The 17057-nt window shown below is 46.0% G+C and overlaps 1 protein-coding gene across 5 annotated transcripts in view; it reads right to left on the reverse strand.

Annotated features, from left to right (window-relative positions):
* The window catches only part of abcc3 (ATP-binding cassette, sub-family C (CFTR/MRP), member 3), a 64843-nt gene that overhangs the window by 7004 nt on the left and 40782 nt on the right, over window positions 1–17057 (reverse strand). For 3 of the 5 annotated variants that reach the window (XR_013788876.1, XM_079493302.1, XM_079493300.1), the window contains exons 19-26: window positions 15001–15184; window positions 14230–14338; window positions 12237–12399; window positions 10761–10968; window positions 5757–6070; window positions 3388–3587; window positions 2752–2878; window positions 2036–2137 (exon numbers count right to left, since the gene is read on the reverse strand). Coding sequence is in view for 4 of the 5 variants with exons in the window: in XM_079493302.1 (XP_079349428.1) it covers window positions 2036–2137; window positions 2752–2878; window positions 3388–3587; window positions 5757–6070; window positions 10761–10968; window positions 12237–12399; window positions 14230–14338; window positions 15001–15184 (1407 nt within the window). In the remaining variant the exon portion in view is untranslated. Of the gene's footprint in view, window positions 1–2035; window positions 2138–2751; window positions 2879–3387; window positions 3588–5756; window positions 6071–9016; window positions 9328–10760; window positions 10969–12236; window positions 12400–14229; window positions 14339–15000; window positions 15185–17057 lie in introns of all 5 variants that reach the window. The other 2 variants (XM_079493301.1, XM_079493303.1) reach the window with 1 other exon arrangement.

A 17057-nucleotide genomic window follows, 5' to 3' on the forward strand; every position in this document is an offset into this window, starting at 1 on the left:
CTGCATGTACCCTAGGCATGGTGTGCACAGTGCTGCATGTACCCTAGGCATGGTGTGCACAGTGCTGCATGTACCCTAAGCATGGTGTGCACGGTGCTGCATGTACCCTAGGCATGGTGTGCACGGTGCTGCATGTACCCTAGGCATGGTGTGCAGTGCTGCATGTACCCTAGGCATGGTGTGCACGGTGCTGCATGTACCCTAGGCATGGTGTGCACAGTGCTGCATGTACCCTAGGCATGGTGTGCACAGTGCTGCATGTACCCTAGGCATGGTGTGCACAGTGCTGCATGTACCCTAGGCATGGTGTGCACAGTGCTGCATGTACCCTAGGCATGGTGTGCAGTGCTGCATGTACCCTAGGCATGGTGTGCACGGTGCTGCATGTACCCTAGGCATGGTGTGCACGGTGCTGCATGTACCCTAGGCATGGTGTGCTGCATGTACCCTAGGCATGGTGTGCTGCATGTACCCTAGGCATGGTGTGCTGCATGTACCCTAGGCATGGTGTGCTGCATGTACCCTAGGCATGGTGCTGCATGTACCCTAGGCATGGTGTGCAGTGCTGCATGTACCCTAGGCATGGTGTGCACGGTGCTGCATGTACCCTAGAAATGGTGTGCAGTGCTGCATGTACCCTAGGCATGGTGTGCTGCATGTACCCTAGGCATGGTGTGCACGGTGCTGCATGTACCCTAGAAATGGTGTGCAGTGCTGCATGTACCCTAGGCATGGTGTGCACGGTGCTGCATGTACCCTAGGCATGGTGTACCCTAGGCATGGTGTACCCTAGGCATGGTGTACCCTAGGCATGGTGTACCCTAGGCATGGTGTGCACGGTGCTGCATGTACCCTAGGCATGGTGCTGCATGTACCCTAGGCATGGTGTGCACAGTGCTGCATGTACCCTAGGCATGGTGTGCACGGTGCTGCATGTACCCTAGGCATGGTGTGCACAGTGCTGCATGTACCCTAGGCATGGTGTGCACGGTGCTGCATGTACCCTAAGCATGGTGTGCACGGTGCTGCATGTACCCTAGGCATGGTGTGCACGGTGCTGCATGTACCCTAGGCATGGTGTGCAGTGCTGCATGTACCCTAGGCATGGTGTGCACGGTGCTGCATGTACCCTAGGCATGGTGTGCACAGTGCTGCATGTACCCTAGGCATGGTGTGCACGGTGCTGCATGTACCCTAGGCATGGTGTGCACAGTGCTGCATGTACCCTAGGCATGGTGTGCACAGTGCTGCATGTACCCTAGGCATGGTGTGCAGTGCTGCATGTACCCTAGGCATGGTGTGCACGGTGCTGCATGTACCCTAGGCATGGTGTGCAGTGCTGCATGTACCCTAGGCATGGTGTGCACGGTGCTGCATGTACCCTAGGCATGGTGTGCACAGTGCTGCATGTACCCTAGGCATGGTGTGCACAGTGCTGCATGTACCCTAGGCATGGTGTGCACAGTGCTGCATGTACCCTAGGCATGGTGTGCAGTGCTGCATGTACCCTAGGCATGGTGTGCACGGTGCTGCATGTACCCTAGGCATGGTGTGCACAGTGCTGCATGTACCCTAGGCATGGTGTGCACAGTGCTGCATGTACCCTAGGCATGGTGTGCACAGTGCTGCATGTACCCTAGGCATGGTGCTGCATGTACCCTAGGCATGGTGTGCACAGTGCTGCATGTACCCTATGTATCTTACAGTATGTGAAATAGAGGGGCTCCGTGAGGAGCTGAAGGTAATATAACATTTATGGGTCTAGTTATGGTTTATAGGTCTTGTTCTGTTTGAGAACATGACCTGGCAGCGTGTCAGCTTAAGAAAAGGTGTGCAAAAAATTCCTGCCTTTTAACAGCATACTATCTGGGCCAGCACAAAACCCGACAATATGTTTTTTTTCTTTCTTTTTAAAGCAAACAAAAACCTGTAAGTGCCAACTTTATGTTCCATGGGCAATTGCTAATGGTGCCGTGCACACACACACACGCACACACATCGCCACAATGCACGCCCACACGCAGCAGTACTGTACCTCTGTCTTGGTCTCCGAGTACTCCTTGACCCTCTCTACCGCTACGATGTTGCTCTCCAGGTCTGAAGACATCCTTACCATCCAGTTGAGAGACATGGTCACCTACAGTACAACAACACAACACAGCTTTAATGGCGATGGTGCATGGGAGAGGTCCTCAAGGACCCTCCAGGGGGTCCCCAGCTAAATGATAGTTTGGAACCAAATGATTTTGGGTCTGTAACTCTGAGAGTGTACAAATGGGGTCCATTTGTACAACCGCAGAGTTAAATTAACATTGATTTTTACACATCACACATTAACAAAAAAAGGAAAAAAAAACATTAATTTACATAACACTGGTGGTGATAGGGTTGAAGTATAAACTATCTATGAAATCAATGGAAAAAGTTTAATTATGAATATAATTATTGAATATACTTGAAATAAGGAGTCCTTTGCCTGAAACACATTCCAGACCCCTGATCTAGTGGCCATCAATATCAATGGGCACAAATAGGAGTTCCCAGACGTTTTGCCCGCGGGAGGACCAAGGAAAATAGGTGGAAACCTCCTACGTCCAAAACTGTAATTTATCAGGATTCAAATAAAAAAATAGCAGATCTACAAGCTTCAAAACGCGCCGCTGTTTCGAGCTTGCAGATCTGCTACTTGATGCTTTTGTGTGACGCTGTAGTATGATCAAGCAGGAGAGGTTAAGAGGTTTGTGTACCTACCTGTATAGCATAGGACACAGACAGGCCCACCAGCCCAGCGGTCAGTTTGTCCTTCCAAATCACAGCAAACAGGGCAGCAAACAGTATGACGCAGTTCCCAATGAACTCAATGCGTACGCCCAGCCATCTAGGAGAGAACAGTGTTAACACAGTGCCACGGACACACCATCAAGGGTCATGTTAGGCTTTGTTGCATGCCAGTGTCGCGCCACCGAAACTAGCAGATCTACAAGCTCAACGCATCACATCGCCTATAAGGTTCACCAACACAGTATAATGACATGCCCAACATAGAGATGTCAGATTGAAAGATGTTAAATGGAACTCTCAGGATTAACAATCAATTGAATGCCACAGACAGTCTAAGTCCACACTATTGATCCATAATGTATAAATTATAGATAAGGGTTCAGGACAACGAGGCCTTTTCGTGGAGGGGTCAGAATGAAATTTGGACTTAAGACTGTTTTTCGTCTGTGGTACTCAATTGTACAGTACATAGCCCCCCCACCCCCCACCCCCCACACACACACACAGCAGTGGCTGTGTAAGAATTTGTTCATCTCCCATGAATTAATTGGAACAAAAAAAGCCACTGTTCTTTGCATTGGCGATGGCACGAGGGGGGGCACCTACCTGTTGGACACTAAGCCAGGGTAGTGACTCTTCTGGTTCTCATCCACCTTCATATCACTCAGCAGAACAAAGGCAGAGTTCCTGCCAAAGGCTCGGATTACACTACTGCCCGTGATGGTCTCGGAGAAGTGGGAGTATATGGGAGAGCGGCTGATAGACTCCAGGCGCTTTAGCTGCCTCGACGTGGCTACGTAAAATCTCTACGAAGCATTCAGAGGAGAGAAGCAAACACAATATTATAAGTGTGTGTCACAACAACACACACGATAAGACATTCAAAGTTAGGATATGCATACAGTAAGCAGACCCAAATACACATATACACACACACATGCACACACACAGAGACCGCAATAAAGCCAGACACACCTGCAGAGCTAATTTGATGTCTGTGTTTGATTTGACATGTTTACACCACAAAATAGAATGTTGGATCTGGTCATTTGATTTGCTTCATGCTTTGGAAACGGTGTAGTGCTGGCTAAAATTAATTAGACTATAGTCTACAGCCCATACCAATTCTTCTAACAATCATTTATATTAAACTCTGCAGGTGTTTTCACACCTAATCTTAAAAGCACATCTAATGTCTAAATCAAAATATGAAAATCTATTAAAAATGTCATTATCGTAACTAAAATACAGTAGTTTAGATATGAACTAGAAGCCTGTGGTAACATTTTCAATAGATATTACTGCCTATATATGCTATCATATTGTTGTAGTGACTGTTTTGGCTTCTATAACTTTTAACAATTTCCCTCCATAGCGTATTAGTATCATTCATTAAGGTGAGATAGGTTTTGTGTAAATCAGGCAGCTTCAACTGGAGCCCATTTGTTAGTAAGACGGTAATTAGTTTTTTGCCCATTTGCCCATTTGTTAGTAATTGCATGCCATGCAATGATGCAACAAGAAAGCAATTATAAAGAAGTTACTCAAGAAAGAAAACATTTTTAGGTAGTAGACAACTTGATACAGTTCTCCTACCTAGAGCATCGACATACATTAATATAAATATTAAGGCTTTTTGTTAAGTCAGCTGTTTCTGTATACATTGGTGTTTAGGCACATGTGATCACAGATTTCAATGCTCCATGCTGACTCACTACGCCACCCGGAGGCCAGGTACAGGATTGTTTTAGATCATTCGACAGAACCTCATTTCGCCCTTTCAGTTTGATCGTTAGTAGAAGAGACAAGGGTTTTTTTTAATGAAAAGATTCAATGACATTGAAAACTACAGGATTGAAGATGAAATGCCCAAAGTGGCACTCATGTTTAAAATCAAACTTGGGGCTTTTACCAACAATCTTCTCCCTAAATCACTGCACCCAAAGGCTCAGACATATGAGGAGAGGACGGATTGTTTTTAAGAGAATGGGAAAAGCAACGGTACATTTTATAATGCTAGTTAAAAAGCCAGTACTTTGCATGAATCAGTGCTGCGTAATGAAACAGTTCCCAATAATTAGGATGATTGATAATGAAATAATCAAAGAATGATTAAAGCAAACCATGCCTAATTCTACACACACCACCACTACTACTACTAGCACAAACTACTGAACGGCTGGCTGTTCACCAGCTACCACAGTATCTGAAGTAGAGCCTGACCCATGCCACACGTTGGGGGTCCCATTGAGTCCATGTTGAGACTGGTATTTGGTAAAAAAGTGCAAAAATCTTGTAATCAAATTGAGAAACGTGAAATTGATTAGTTTCTATTTGAAGACATTGAACTTTAGCAAAGAGTAAAAAAAAAAAGTATTACGGTATATGTGAAATGAAACATTTAACTTTAGCAAACAAGTCATTTTAAAATACACATTGAACCGAAGTTTATATTATTTAACCACTTAACCCCTATACATTTTTGTCACAATAAGATACATTGGACAACCTTTGAAAATGTTCACCTAAATTATAATGAAATGCCCCAAAATTAGATGCCAGGTTGAAAGTGGGGCACATCGGCTTTAAAACCAGTCTTTACCGAATGTATGATTTGAATCCAACTGAGTCATCGGTCGGGCTCTGATCCTAAGAGACCACCTTAGTGTCTTATGGAGACAGGGGTCTGAATTCCCAGTGGTGCTGTTGTCCAGAACAACCGCCATGACAAAACTGCACGGGGGGGCGCCAGAGATAGCCTCGCAGAGAGGCTGTCCGCTGGCCCACCCACTGCGACTACTGGAGGCGGAGCCTCACCGCCACTACAACACTAGGACAGCAGTGACCGTCGGGGTCACATCCAAATGACGACGACAACAACAACAACGTCTTCCGACAAAAGACAACACAACACCACAACACTCTCAGACACAGCATGCTATCAATGAGTTGGCAAACTGGCGGTTCCTATTTACCTGGACCCACCAATAGAACACCATTAACGGCCCTACGACTACGAGGAACATGGGGGTGAGGACAGAGCATACGAGCAGCACATTCAGTGTGTACCAGAAAGTGCGCATCCATATGTCAATGTTCTCCGGAATGTAGGTGTCTATAGTGTCCACGTCTTTGCCGAAGCGGTTTAGGAGGCGCCCGGTGGGCACGCTATCGAAGAAGGCCTGCGGCGCCCGCAAGACCCCCCGGAGCATGTTGTCGTGCGTGAGCTTGGCCGCGCGCAGCATGCTGTAACCCCGGAACAGCAGGCAGTTAGCCAGCACCAGCGCACCTGAGAGAGGGGGAGGGAGGGAGGGAGGGTACAGAGTAATCTAGTAAGAGAGTGGTGACACTAGCGTTGACTCTCCATTGTAACAATGGAATGCGGAAGTGCTCATTCTATCTCAATGGGATAGTTCCAATGTTTGGAACTATAGCCCATAGCTCCCCGCTTTGAGGCGAGAACAATGCGTGTTGCCACTCTCTTACTATATTACTCTGGGAGGGTACAGGTGATATCAGACACCCGTGTTAACCCCATTAAGACCTGACCTCACACTTTTTCTAAATCTAAAATGACACAGATGGAGTTAATTGGAGTGCTTCACTTGTCACTAACATTTGGGGCTATGAGTCACCGTTTCTCAACCAGTGGTCCATGGCATTATTACAGGTGCTCTGTGGGAAAATGTTTAAAAAAAAAAAGGAAAAAACATATATTGTGTACCTTTGTTAAATGTATCAAAAAATATATGTCCATATTCGATCAAATAAATGTTAACTACCGGTAGGCATAGTGTGGGACACACAACGCACGCTGTTGCTGTTTGTTATTGTAGGCAGATTAGTATCTAATGCTGCGTTGAGCTCACTTCCACGTACTGACTTACTGAATGGAGATAATCTGAGGTGTGAACGCACGCACGCACGCACGCACACACACACACACACACACACACACACACACACACACACACACACACACACACACACACACACACACACACACACACACACACACACACACACACACACACACACACACACACACACACACACACACACACACACACACACACACACACACACACACACACACACACACACACACACACACACACACACACACACACTTTAGCTGCTATCTCCCTAACCAGCCGCCAGAGGGAGCCAAACATCACTAAAGACAACTACAATGTGAAATAATATCCTCCTCACTGTTACTGTGGCAGGCAGAGGTCAAGACATATATATTTTCGGTTAAAAATATGCCATCTGTGTCATACACAGTTTGCCAAAGTATAAATTAGCCTTTACGTGTAACCAAGAGAATGTTTCCTAACTTAAAAGCACAATATTAATCAGCCCACGCTCTCACATATCCTAGACACTGAGGCCATGATGCAACAGGGCATGTGTGCTCCCATGATGCAACAGGGCATGTGTGCTCCCATGATGCAACAGGGCATGTGTGCTCACACGCCGTGTCCTTGTATGTCATCATAATTATATTACGACATACTACTTCATGTGCATTTATGTACTCATAATGATAAAAGTGATTCTGAGGTGATGGAAGCGATTCGAACCAGTATTAAAAAGGTCTTGTCGTTCTGAGTTAGCTTAATATTTAGTTGACTGTGTCGAAAAATACAGTAGGATTTTCCGTTTGGTTTTTGGTGCTAAAGTGTAAGAAGTGCTACCTCTTGTGGTGATTGATGTAATGGACATCATGAATAAATAAATAGTAAATACATACATATATTCTCTCAGCATGTTAAAAGCAGCAACAAACTGTTCTCTGATTGGATGTACAGGTGTCGGTGCATGCATGGATTAACCCATTCAGGACGGGAACCCCTTTTGGTATTTGAACCCATTTTGGGCGTTTTAAGCATTATGCTGTAGCTTTAGCTTTAGCTGTTGAAAAATAGCAGATCTACAAGCTCATAGCTTGTAGGTCTGCTATTTTTGAAATATTGTGAAAATGTGCCTGAAATCAATGAATATATATTCTTTCAGAGCGATTTTTTAACTCAAATCTTTGCTATTGGGGAGGTCCCTGGAACAACATATTTTCAGATGGGGGTCAGGCGCCAATTACATATGTTTGGGGTCCAGCTTGACTTGAAATAGTTTGAGAACCACTGACATAGAAACATCCTGCACATCCTAAATGTGTGATTTGTGGGACTGCATGAAAGGAGCCGCCGCAACACACTAGCACCGATTCCTAAACAATCAACACGACATGTAAAATGATGATGTTTTAGTAATATTGTCTGTCAACCAGGTGAAAGAAATAGATAAAGATATCTGACCGAGACCATTACAGATTTTGTGGAAGAACCACATCAAAATGCCCTAAAATAATAATAATAGGCGATCTACCACTGACATAGAAACATCCTGCACATCCTAAATGTGTGATTTGTGGGACTGCATGAAAGGAGCCGCCGCAACACACTAGCACCGATTCCTAAACAATCAACACGACATGTAAAATGATGATGTTTTAGTAATATTGTCTGTCAACCAGGTGAAAGAAATAGATAAAGATATCTGACCGAGACCATTACAGATTTTGTGGAAGAACCACATCAAAATGCCCTAAAATAATAATAGGCGATCTACTGTACATGCTCCCAATGATTGAGAGCCCGTTTCCGCCGTGCAACGTGCCTCCGAAGATGGCATGACGATGGCTTCTATGGAATCAAAAAGACTGAGATCAGTTTTGAGTCTTGACGACTGAGAACTTGAATCCATGTGCATGTGTGTGTGTGTGTGTGTGTGTGTGTGTGTGTGTGTGTGTGTGTGTGTGTGTGTATGTGTGTGTGTGTGTATGTGTGTGTGTGTGTGTGTGTGTGTGCGCGTCTGCAGGCAGGACAGGAAGTGTGTTGGGCTGCTGTGAGGGGTGTAAAAGGGAAGTAAAGGCACAACGATTAGGACAGAGAAGAACCAGCGGACGACGGTCAACACACCCGGAACATCAACGGCTGAGGAGGAGGAGGAGCCAAGGGAAAAGTTCAGAGGTCAACAAAACCAGGAAATGCCATGCATGCAGAGCGCCACTCGGGAACAGGAAGTGCTCACAGACTTGCACTGAGCAGGAGAAGAAGAAGAAGAAGAGCAGGGGTCAAAGGGCAAAAGGGGGTTGCTGTTGTTATTGGACGTCCACAGCGGTTGCCGGGGCCGGAGCCTTGTTTAAAACAAAACGGAAGCCGTCATGGGGTACCTGGACAAACACGTATACGCAAGACAGCGGCGCCACGACCACGGCGAAGATGGGCGTGCTGGCAATGATAACGATCATGGTGGAGAGAGAGGCGAAGAAGGAGCCCAGGAACATCTGAATGGTGGACGGGAGCGACTCGTCGATCACGTAGATGTCCTTGGAGAAGCGGTTGATCACGCGCCCTATGGGCGTGGTGTCAAAGAACTCCTGTGGCGTGTGGAACTTGTTGACGAGCAGGTTGACGTGCAGCTTCTTACCCGCGCCGATGTTCCCCATGGCCAGGGTGAATGCCGAGCACATGACCAGAAGACCTACGTTGGAGATGGAGGAGGTGGGGGTGTGGGACGGGAAGGGAAGGGGGGGATCACCAGTGAAGGAGAGGGCAGGATAAAACGTTAGGGTTAAAAGGTGTAAAGGAGCAACATGAAGGAAGCATGAGTTCAAGTCCGTTGCTCTCCCCATGTCCCCCATATATGGGGACTAGGTTGGCGGAGGGTGTGTAGAGCCCAGGATCACATTAGATAATTGACACAGGGGTGAAAAATGGGTTACAAAATCATGGGATAACATTTTTTTTAAATTAAAATAAAAGGTGGCCCAGTGCATCTCAGGAGCAGGACTGGTAACAGGTAGAAGGAACTGGAGCAAACTCCGACAGTCGAAGCTGAAACAAACAAAATTACAACGTTTCGATGTAGCTCTAACATCTTCGACCTGGCGAAGACGTTATCGTTGTCGTTTGTACTTGCACCCTGCTGAATAAAGGCGTTATGGTTAAAATGTTTTTTTGTGTGGATTTAGGAGGACGACTGTGGAATGAAAAGTGAGACACGGACGGCTGCGCCTCTCCTGTATCCAAAGACGCGAGACGTGCATGTGCCCGTTAAGTGTGCACTGAAAGAGGAACAGCAGTAATGCCACAACAACACTACATTATCTATATAAATAAACAGTGCGATGCGTGTTCAACTGAATACTGATGGCTGAAATGATGAATAGGTTAAAGGAATTATGGCACAAGCGTGCAACACAAGCGTACATACGCAACAGTAGAATTAAGTTAGTGTTCTTGCCTAATCCTATAACAGTTCATTCATTGTATAGAGTCCACAGTGCAATTATTGTGAGGACCTGAAAGCTATTAGTGTTGCGATGTGCTCTTAATTTGTCCCATAGGCATACTGGAAGACCGTGTGTCACTTTTTGTTTTCTTTACAGTCCATGGTTTGTTCACATGCAAAGCAACTACCAGAAAATCAGGAAGATCAGGCTGTGTGGAATGGATATACTGTACAAGCTACAAAATATACTGTCATTGTCAATTGACATACTAATCCATAGATTACGGTGATTATGTGCTTTGTTTTTGAGTGGTGCAACCACTCCCTTACGGAGCTATGTGTGTGGGTGACTGGGTGGCTGACTGGGTGGATGACTGGGTGGCTGACTAGGTGGCTGGCTGGGTGGCTGGCTGGCTGGGTGGCTGGCTGGGTGCGTCTGAGCACGAAAACAGCATGGTTGTTTTTCACCACCTGTACCTAACACACACGCACATATTAACTGTATATATGGTGATTGCGGGTGTGCCAGTACAGTGACAGTACAGTACAGTAGAGGGTACAGTAGAGGGACCCCCACACGGTAACTGTCATTTCTCAAACGTTTCGGCTCGCCGGAATCGAACCGGCACCCTGGGTGCGTTCCTGTGGGTCTGGAGCTTCCGGCCCCGGCGTGGTTCTCTCACCTTGTGTGAGGCCCAGTGCCGCGTACACGCCCACCCGGCTGTGAACGCTCACGTCCGTTCGGTTCAGGGCGGCGTCGTTAGTCCAGTGGCTGAGCCAGACGTTTGCTCCGATGGCTGCGGCATTCTGGATGGCGTACAGGACGCAGATGATCACGGACAGCACTGCGCCCACCGCCTTGGCATACTCCTTGTAAACCTTTAGTTTGACCTGGTGGAGGAAGAGAGAGGGGTAACCATTTAAACCAGGGATGGGCAACTTTGACGATGGCGAGGGCCACTATATTTCCACACTCACTCCAGAGGGCCACACTGCATATTACTGTCGTAGCAAAAATAGCCGATCTACAAGCTCAAAACAAGTCGCAATGCGACGCGTTTTGAGCTTGTAGATCAGCTATTTTTGCTATATTTGAATTGAAAACCTGATTTTTTTTGTTGCTATTTTTTAATTGGAATCCTGAAAAGTAACCTTTTTATTGAATTTCAAATGCATATAAAACAGTAGTTCCTGAACTTTCAAAGATAGTGTCAGCGTGTTATGCCAAATGTTTCTTCCGATTCCTCCAAGTGCTTGCCTTGAATAGGTTAGATTACAGTCAAGTCATGTTTAACCCATTTTGGGCGGGAACCCCTTTTGGTGTTAGCATTATGTTATGCTTTAGCTATTGAAAAATAGCAGATCTACAAGCTTATAGCGCGCCACCGAGTGGCGCGCTACGAGCTTGTAGGTCTGCTATTTTTGAAAAATCGAAGAACGACTGACTTAGAAACATAGCTTTTTCAGAAAACTGTCAGGATGTAGAAGACATTTTTAGAATCTGATCTCAGGTCAAAATGGGTTTATGTAAACTGCACTCTTCACCAACAGGTGAACAAGCAGATCTGAGGCCAGTCTGAGATCAGAATCATAGCAGGGGATATGTTTGCAATGTTAGAAATGTCAAGCTAATCTTACAGCATACTGTAGATGGCCATAGATAAACCCTTTTAATCCTTTAGTCATGCACTGCCTCCAGGCCTAAAGTAAATACAGTAGGTAAGATTATGAACTCCACTAATGTCCGGGAATGAAGAGAGGATTAGAGGAGAAACAGTTTTGGCAGTGAGAGAGAGAGAGAGAGAGAGAGTATATCTGTCTGAACAGGGTCATTAAGTTGCTGTTATGTTTCTGTTTGTTAATTTATTTTCATTGTTACTGTATTGCTTGTTGTTCATTATTGTTGGGATGTTTGTTGTTGTCTCTGTGTGCGCAGAGAGTTGTCTCTGTGTGCACAATGTTGACTTTTGTTTTGTTGTATGTATGCTTTGGCAATGTAGAACATATTTATCATGCCAATAAAGCCTTTTGCAATTGAAATTGAATTGAGAGAGAGAGAGAGAGAGAGAGAGAGAGAGAGAGAGAGAGAGAGAGAGAGAGAGAGAGAGAGAGAGGGAGAGGGAGAGAGAGAGAGAGAGCGAGAGAGAGGGAGCACTGACCCGACCGGTCTCTGCGGTCTCCGCCTGGATCAGTTTGTTGGACTTCTCCGCCTTGGGCTTCTTCTCAGCTTGAGGCTCGGAGGGTTTCTTCATGCTGCATGTGTGCTTCCTCACAGAGCGGCTTCTGGGGTTCTCTTGGTCCGCTGAAATGATGCTGATCTGCCTGTAACGAGAGGAGGCAAAAATACATGGTTTTGTTTCTTTTCATGCTAGAGTCAGACCCTAGAGTCAGACCCTAGAGTCAGACCCTAGAGTCAGACCCTAGAGTCAGACCCTAGAGTCAGACCCAGACCCTAGAGTCAGACCCTAGAGTCAGACCCTAGAGTCAGACCCTAGAGTCAGACCCTATAGAGTCAGACCCAGACCCTAGAGTCAGACCCTAGAGTCAGACCCTAGAGTCAGACCCAGACCCTAGAGTCAGACCCTAGAGTCAGACCCTAGAGTCAGACCCTAGAGTCAGACCCTAGAGTCTAGAGTCAGACCCTAGAGTCTAGAGTCAGACCCTAGAGTCAGACCCTAGAGTCAGACCCTAGAGTCAGACCCAGACCCTAGAGTCAGCCCCTAGAGTCAGCCCCTAGAGTCAGACCCTAGAGTCAGACCCTATAGAGTCAGACCCTATAGAGTCAGACCCTATAGAGTCAGACCCTAGAGTCAGACCCTAGAGTCAGACCCTAGAGTCAGAGTCAGACCCTAGAGTCAGACCCTAGAGTCAGACCCTAGAGTCAGACCCTAGAGTCAGACCCTAGGGTAGAGTCAGACCCTAGAGTCAGACCCTAGAGTCAGACCCTAGAGTCAGACCCTAGAGTCAGACCCAGACCCTAGAGTCAGACCCTAGAGTCAGACCCTAGAGTCAGACCCTAGAGTCAGACCCTATAGAGTCAGACCCAGACCCTAGAGTCAGACCCTAGAGTCAGACCCTAGAGTCAGACCCAGACCCTAGAGTCAGACCCTAGAGTCAGACCCTAGAGTCAGACCCTAGAGTCAGACCCTAGAGTCAGACCCTAGAGTCAGACCCAGACCCTAGAGTCAGACCCTAGAGTCAGACCCTAGAGTCAGACCCTAGAGTCAGACCCTATAGAGTCAGACCCAGACCCTAGAGTCAGACCCTAGAGTCAGACCCTAGAGTCAGACCCAGACCCTAGAGTCAGACCCTAGAGTCAGACCCTAGAGTCAGACCCTAGAGTCAGACCCTAGAGTCAGACCCTATAGAGTCAGACCCTATAGAGTCAGACCCTATAGAGTCAGACCCTAGAGTCAGACCCTAGAGTCTAGAGTCAGACCCTAGAGTCTAGAGTCAGACCCTAGAGTCAGACCCTAGAGTCAGACCCTAGAGTCAGACCCTAGAGTCAGACCCAGACCCTAGAGTCAGCCCCTAGAGTCAGCCCCTAGAGTCAGCCCCTAGAGTCAGACCCTAGAGTCAGACCCTATAGAGTCAGACCCTATAGAGTCAGACCCTATAGAGTCAGACCCTATAGAGTCAGACCCTAGAGTCAGACCCTAGAGTCAGACCCTAGAGTCAGACCCTAGGGTAGAGTCAGACCCTAGAGTCAGACCCTAGAGTCAGACCCTAGAGTCAGACCCTAGAGTCAGCCTTTCTTCATGTGCTTAGATGAAGTGCACAAGAACCTCTACTAGTCATCCTCTTTGGTCCAGCAATTTCTGAATTCCCAATAAAACAACACCTTTGGTACTTGCAGACAGCTATAAATAAATACATAAATAAAACAGCGCCATAATCTGATTTTTTGAGTGGTGCAACCACTCCAAGGAACAGCTATGTCCTAACCTATGTGACTATGTGTTGGACTATGTGACTATGTCCCAATGTTTAGAGTACCAGTAGGGGCAAAAGTGGCGCTGTTGTGCCAGAAACAGAGAAAGAGAGATATAGTGTTGCACTGTTGCCTGCTAATTACAGAGAGAGAGAGGCAGGGGGAGAAGGGAGTTGCACCACTCAGTTCACACAGGTGTGATTTTTTTTAAAGCCCAGTACCTTATAAACTTTCTCTTTTCTTCATTGAAGGCCGGTTCATTGTCCACCATGTCTGCATGGTTACTAAGGGTGTCATCGTGGAACTCGTCTTCGTCTTCAATGAAATCCACTGTAAAAAACATGACCTACTTGTTATTTTGAGTACAACTCATTTGCTATTACAACTTAAATACAAACTTCCAAGTATTGAAGGTACGTATGCGCATGTGTAAAAGAAAATCGAGTGTCAAAGTGAGTTTAACGTAGTTTAATGTAATCAGATAGGACTTTTGGAAGTATGGGCTGTCAAGGCCAGAAAGCACTTTTTTGCCACTCAGTAGGCGTTCCCCGCATAACTTCCAGGTCACCCACTTCTAATGTTATCAACCAATATGTTCCTTATCAGACCATGCAATGGAGCAATATGGACATTTCCTAAATACTGCCTACCGCGAGTAGGCGACTAGGAAACGCAGAAGAGAAACTACTGCCGCCGAAACTGCGCTGTGGCCGGTTAAGACTGAGGTTAAGCTTAGGGTTAGTCGGACAACGGCTGACAACAAACGTCAAAATGTAGGAAATGTCCATACTGGCTGCATTGCATGGGTCTTGATAAGGGCTGATGATGGGAGATTAACCCATTCTGGGCGGGAACCCCTTTTGGTGTTAGCATCATGTTATGCTTTAGCTATTGAAAAATAGCAGATCTACAAGCTCGTAGCGTGCCACCGAGTGGTGCGCTACGCACATACAAAACCCGAGATAAAGAGCATATGGATAATAATAATATACCCGTGGCCTCGTCCTCCTCGACGATGTCCTCCAGGGCGTAGTTCCGGAGGAACTCGGCGAAGGCTCCGTTCTGCTGGAGCAGCTCCTGGTAGGAGCCCATCTCTGAGACCCTGCCCTCCACCATCACCATGATGTTGTCCACCTGTGGCAGGAAGCTGATGCCGTGCGTCACCAGGATGCGAGTCTGCAGGGAAACCACAGGAGACAACTGTACTTAAGTACTCCACGCACATGCACACACACACACACACACACACACACACACACACACACACACACACACACACACACACACACACACACACACACACACACACACACACACACACACACACACACACACACACACACACACACACACACACACACACACACACACACACACACACACACACACACACACACACACACACACACACACACACACACATATATAAGAGACCTGCGGATTAAGTTTTTTGTCACCCGCAACCGCAAATTCATTATTCGCCCGCTATCCAACCGCATCATCCTATTTGTATTAACCGCACCATCCGCCAACCGCGGTTACCCGCGGCAACCGCGGATAAATCCGCCGGTCTCTACTGGCTTGGGACACCACAATGGAAATATATGATGGCATAACTCATAACCCAACTCACCCGTTATCCAACCGCATTAATTATATCATCCCATTTATATTAACCACACCATCCGCGGCTAAATCCGCAGGTCTCTAATATATATATATATATATATGTCATATTATCCTTAGGAAGTATTAAGTTGTTTTATTAGAATATGCATTTAGGGCTGGACCACACATGGACCTAGCTGCAATTTCCAACTCTAGATTTTTTTTAATAATGGTATGAATCTAGAGTTGCAATACCCTCCATTGACTCACCAGTCCCCACCTATCCAATAAATATAGTTTTTCTATAAGTTATTCATGCATATATATATATATATATATATATATATATATATATATATATATATATATATATATATATATATCTTAACCACTAAGGCCATCACAGAGCCCCCAATCTATCTATCCAAGTCTCTAGTCTAAGCTATATGAAATTCACTGTATAATAGTGTGCTGGTGGTAATCTCTTGGACGTCATAAGTGGTCGTGGGCGCATCGGTATAGACTAGAGAACAAACTTGAGTACATGAAACCCTAGTATCCTTACCCTGGGGAGAACATTCTGTGATAATAGCAGATCTAGAAGGCGTTATTGTGTTGTGAGCCCTGAGGGACTCCAGTCAACTATGCACATAGGCCTTTACGTTGAATACATGAAACCCTAGTTTCCCTACCCTGGGGAGAACATTCTAAAGATGAAAGAGGATGAACCCTGTGAACTGGGCACCTATATCGGTAGCTCACGCCCACAGGGGGTCACGAGTGACATTGTTGGTATTAATATTCGACCTCTGCGCGTGCGCGGGATGTATATCCAGGTGTTGAAAACACCGCCCTCTGGCGGTCAGTAGGTATGAAATAGAACCCTAGTTTCCCTACCCTGGGGAGAACATTCTGTGAAAATAGCAGATCTACAAGGCGTTGTTGTGTTGTGAGCCCTGAGGGACTCCAGTCAACTGATAGGCCTTTACGTTAAGAGGCCATAAGTAGAGATAACAGCCCGCCAATGTCTCTGGGCCTTGAAACAAACAGTGCACATGCTGAGATTTATGCAAAAATGTTGTCTTTAATTTAAGACGTCCATACGTGCAAGTATAATAGGTACAAGCATTCCTCTGTCCCTCTGTCAATCACACTCCTTAACAGAGTTCTTCCCCTCTTTTGCACTAGGTATGGTAGTGTGTGGTATTTTAATGTTGTACGGGTCACTGTGTGCCTTTGTTGTATTGTATTGTATTGTATTGTATTGTATTGTATTGTATTGTATTGTATTGTATTGTATTGTATTGTATTGTATTGTATTGTATTGTATTGTATTGTATTGTATTGTATTGTATGCTGTATGTCCTTGGGGTCCAAGACAAATTTCTCCTTCGGGAGACAAAATAAAGAAACCTTGAACCTTGAAGACGCGTGTCTATTT

This window comes from Electrona antarctica, assembly GCF_951216825.1.
Source record: "Electrona antarctica genome assembly, chromosome: 22".
In the NCBI taxonomy this organism is placed as follows: Eukaryota; Metazoa; Chordata; class Actinopteri; order Myctophiformes; family Myctophidae; genus Electrona; species Electrona antarctica.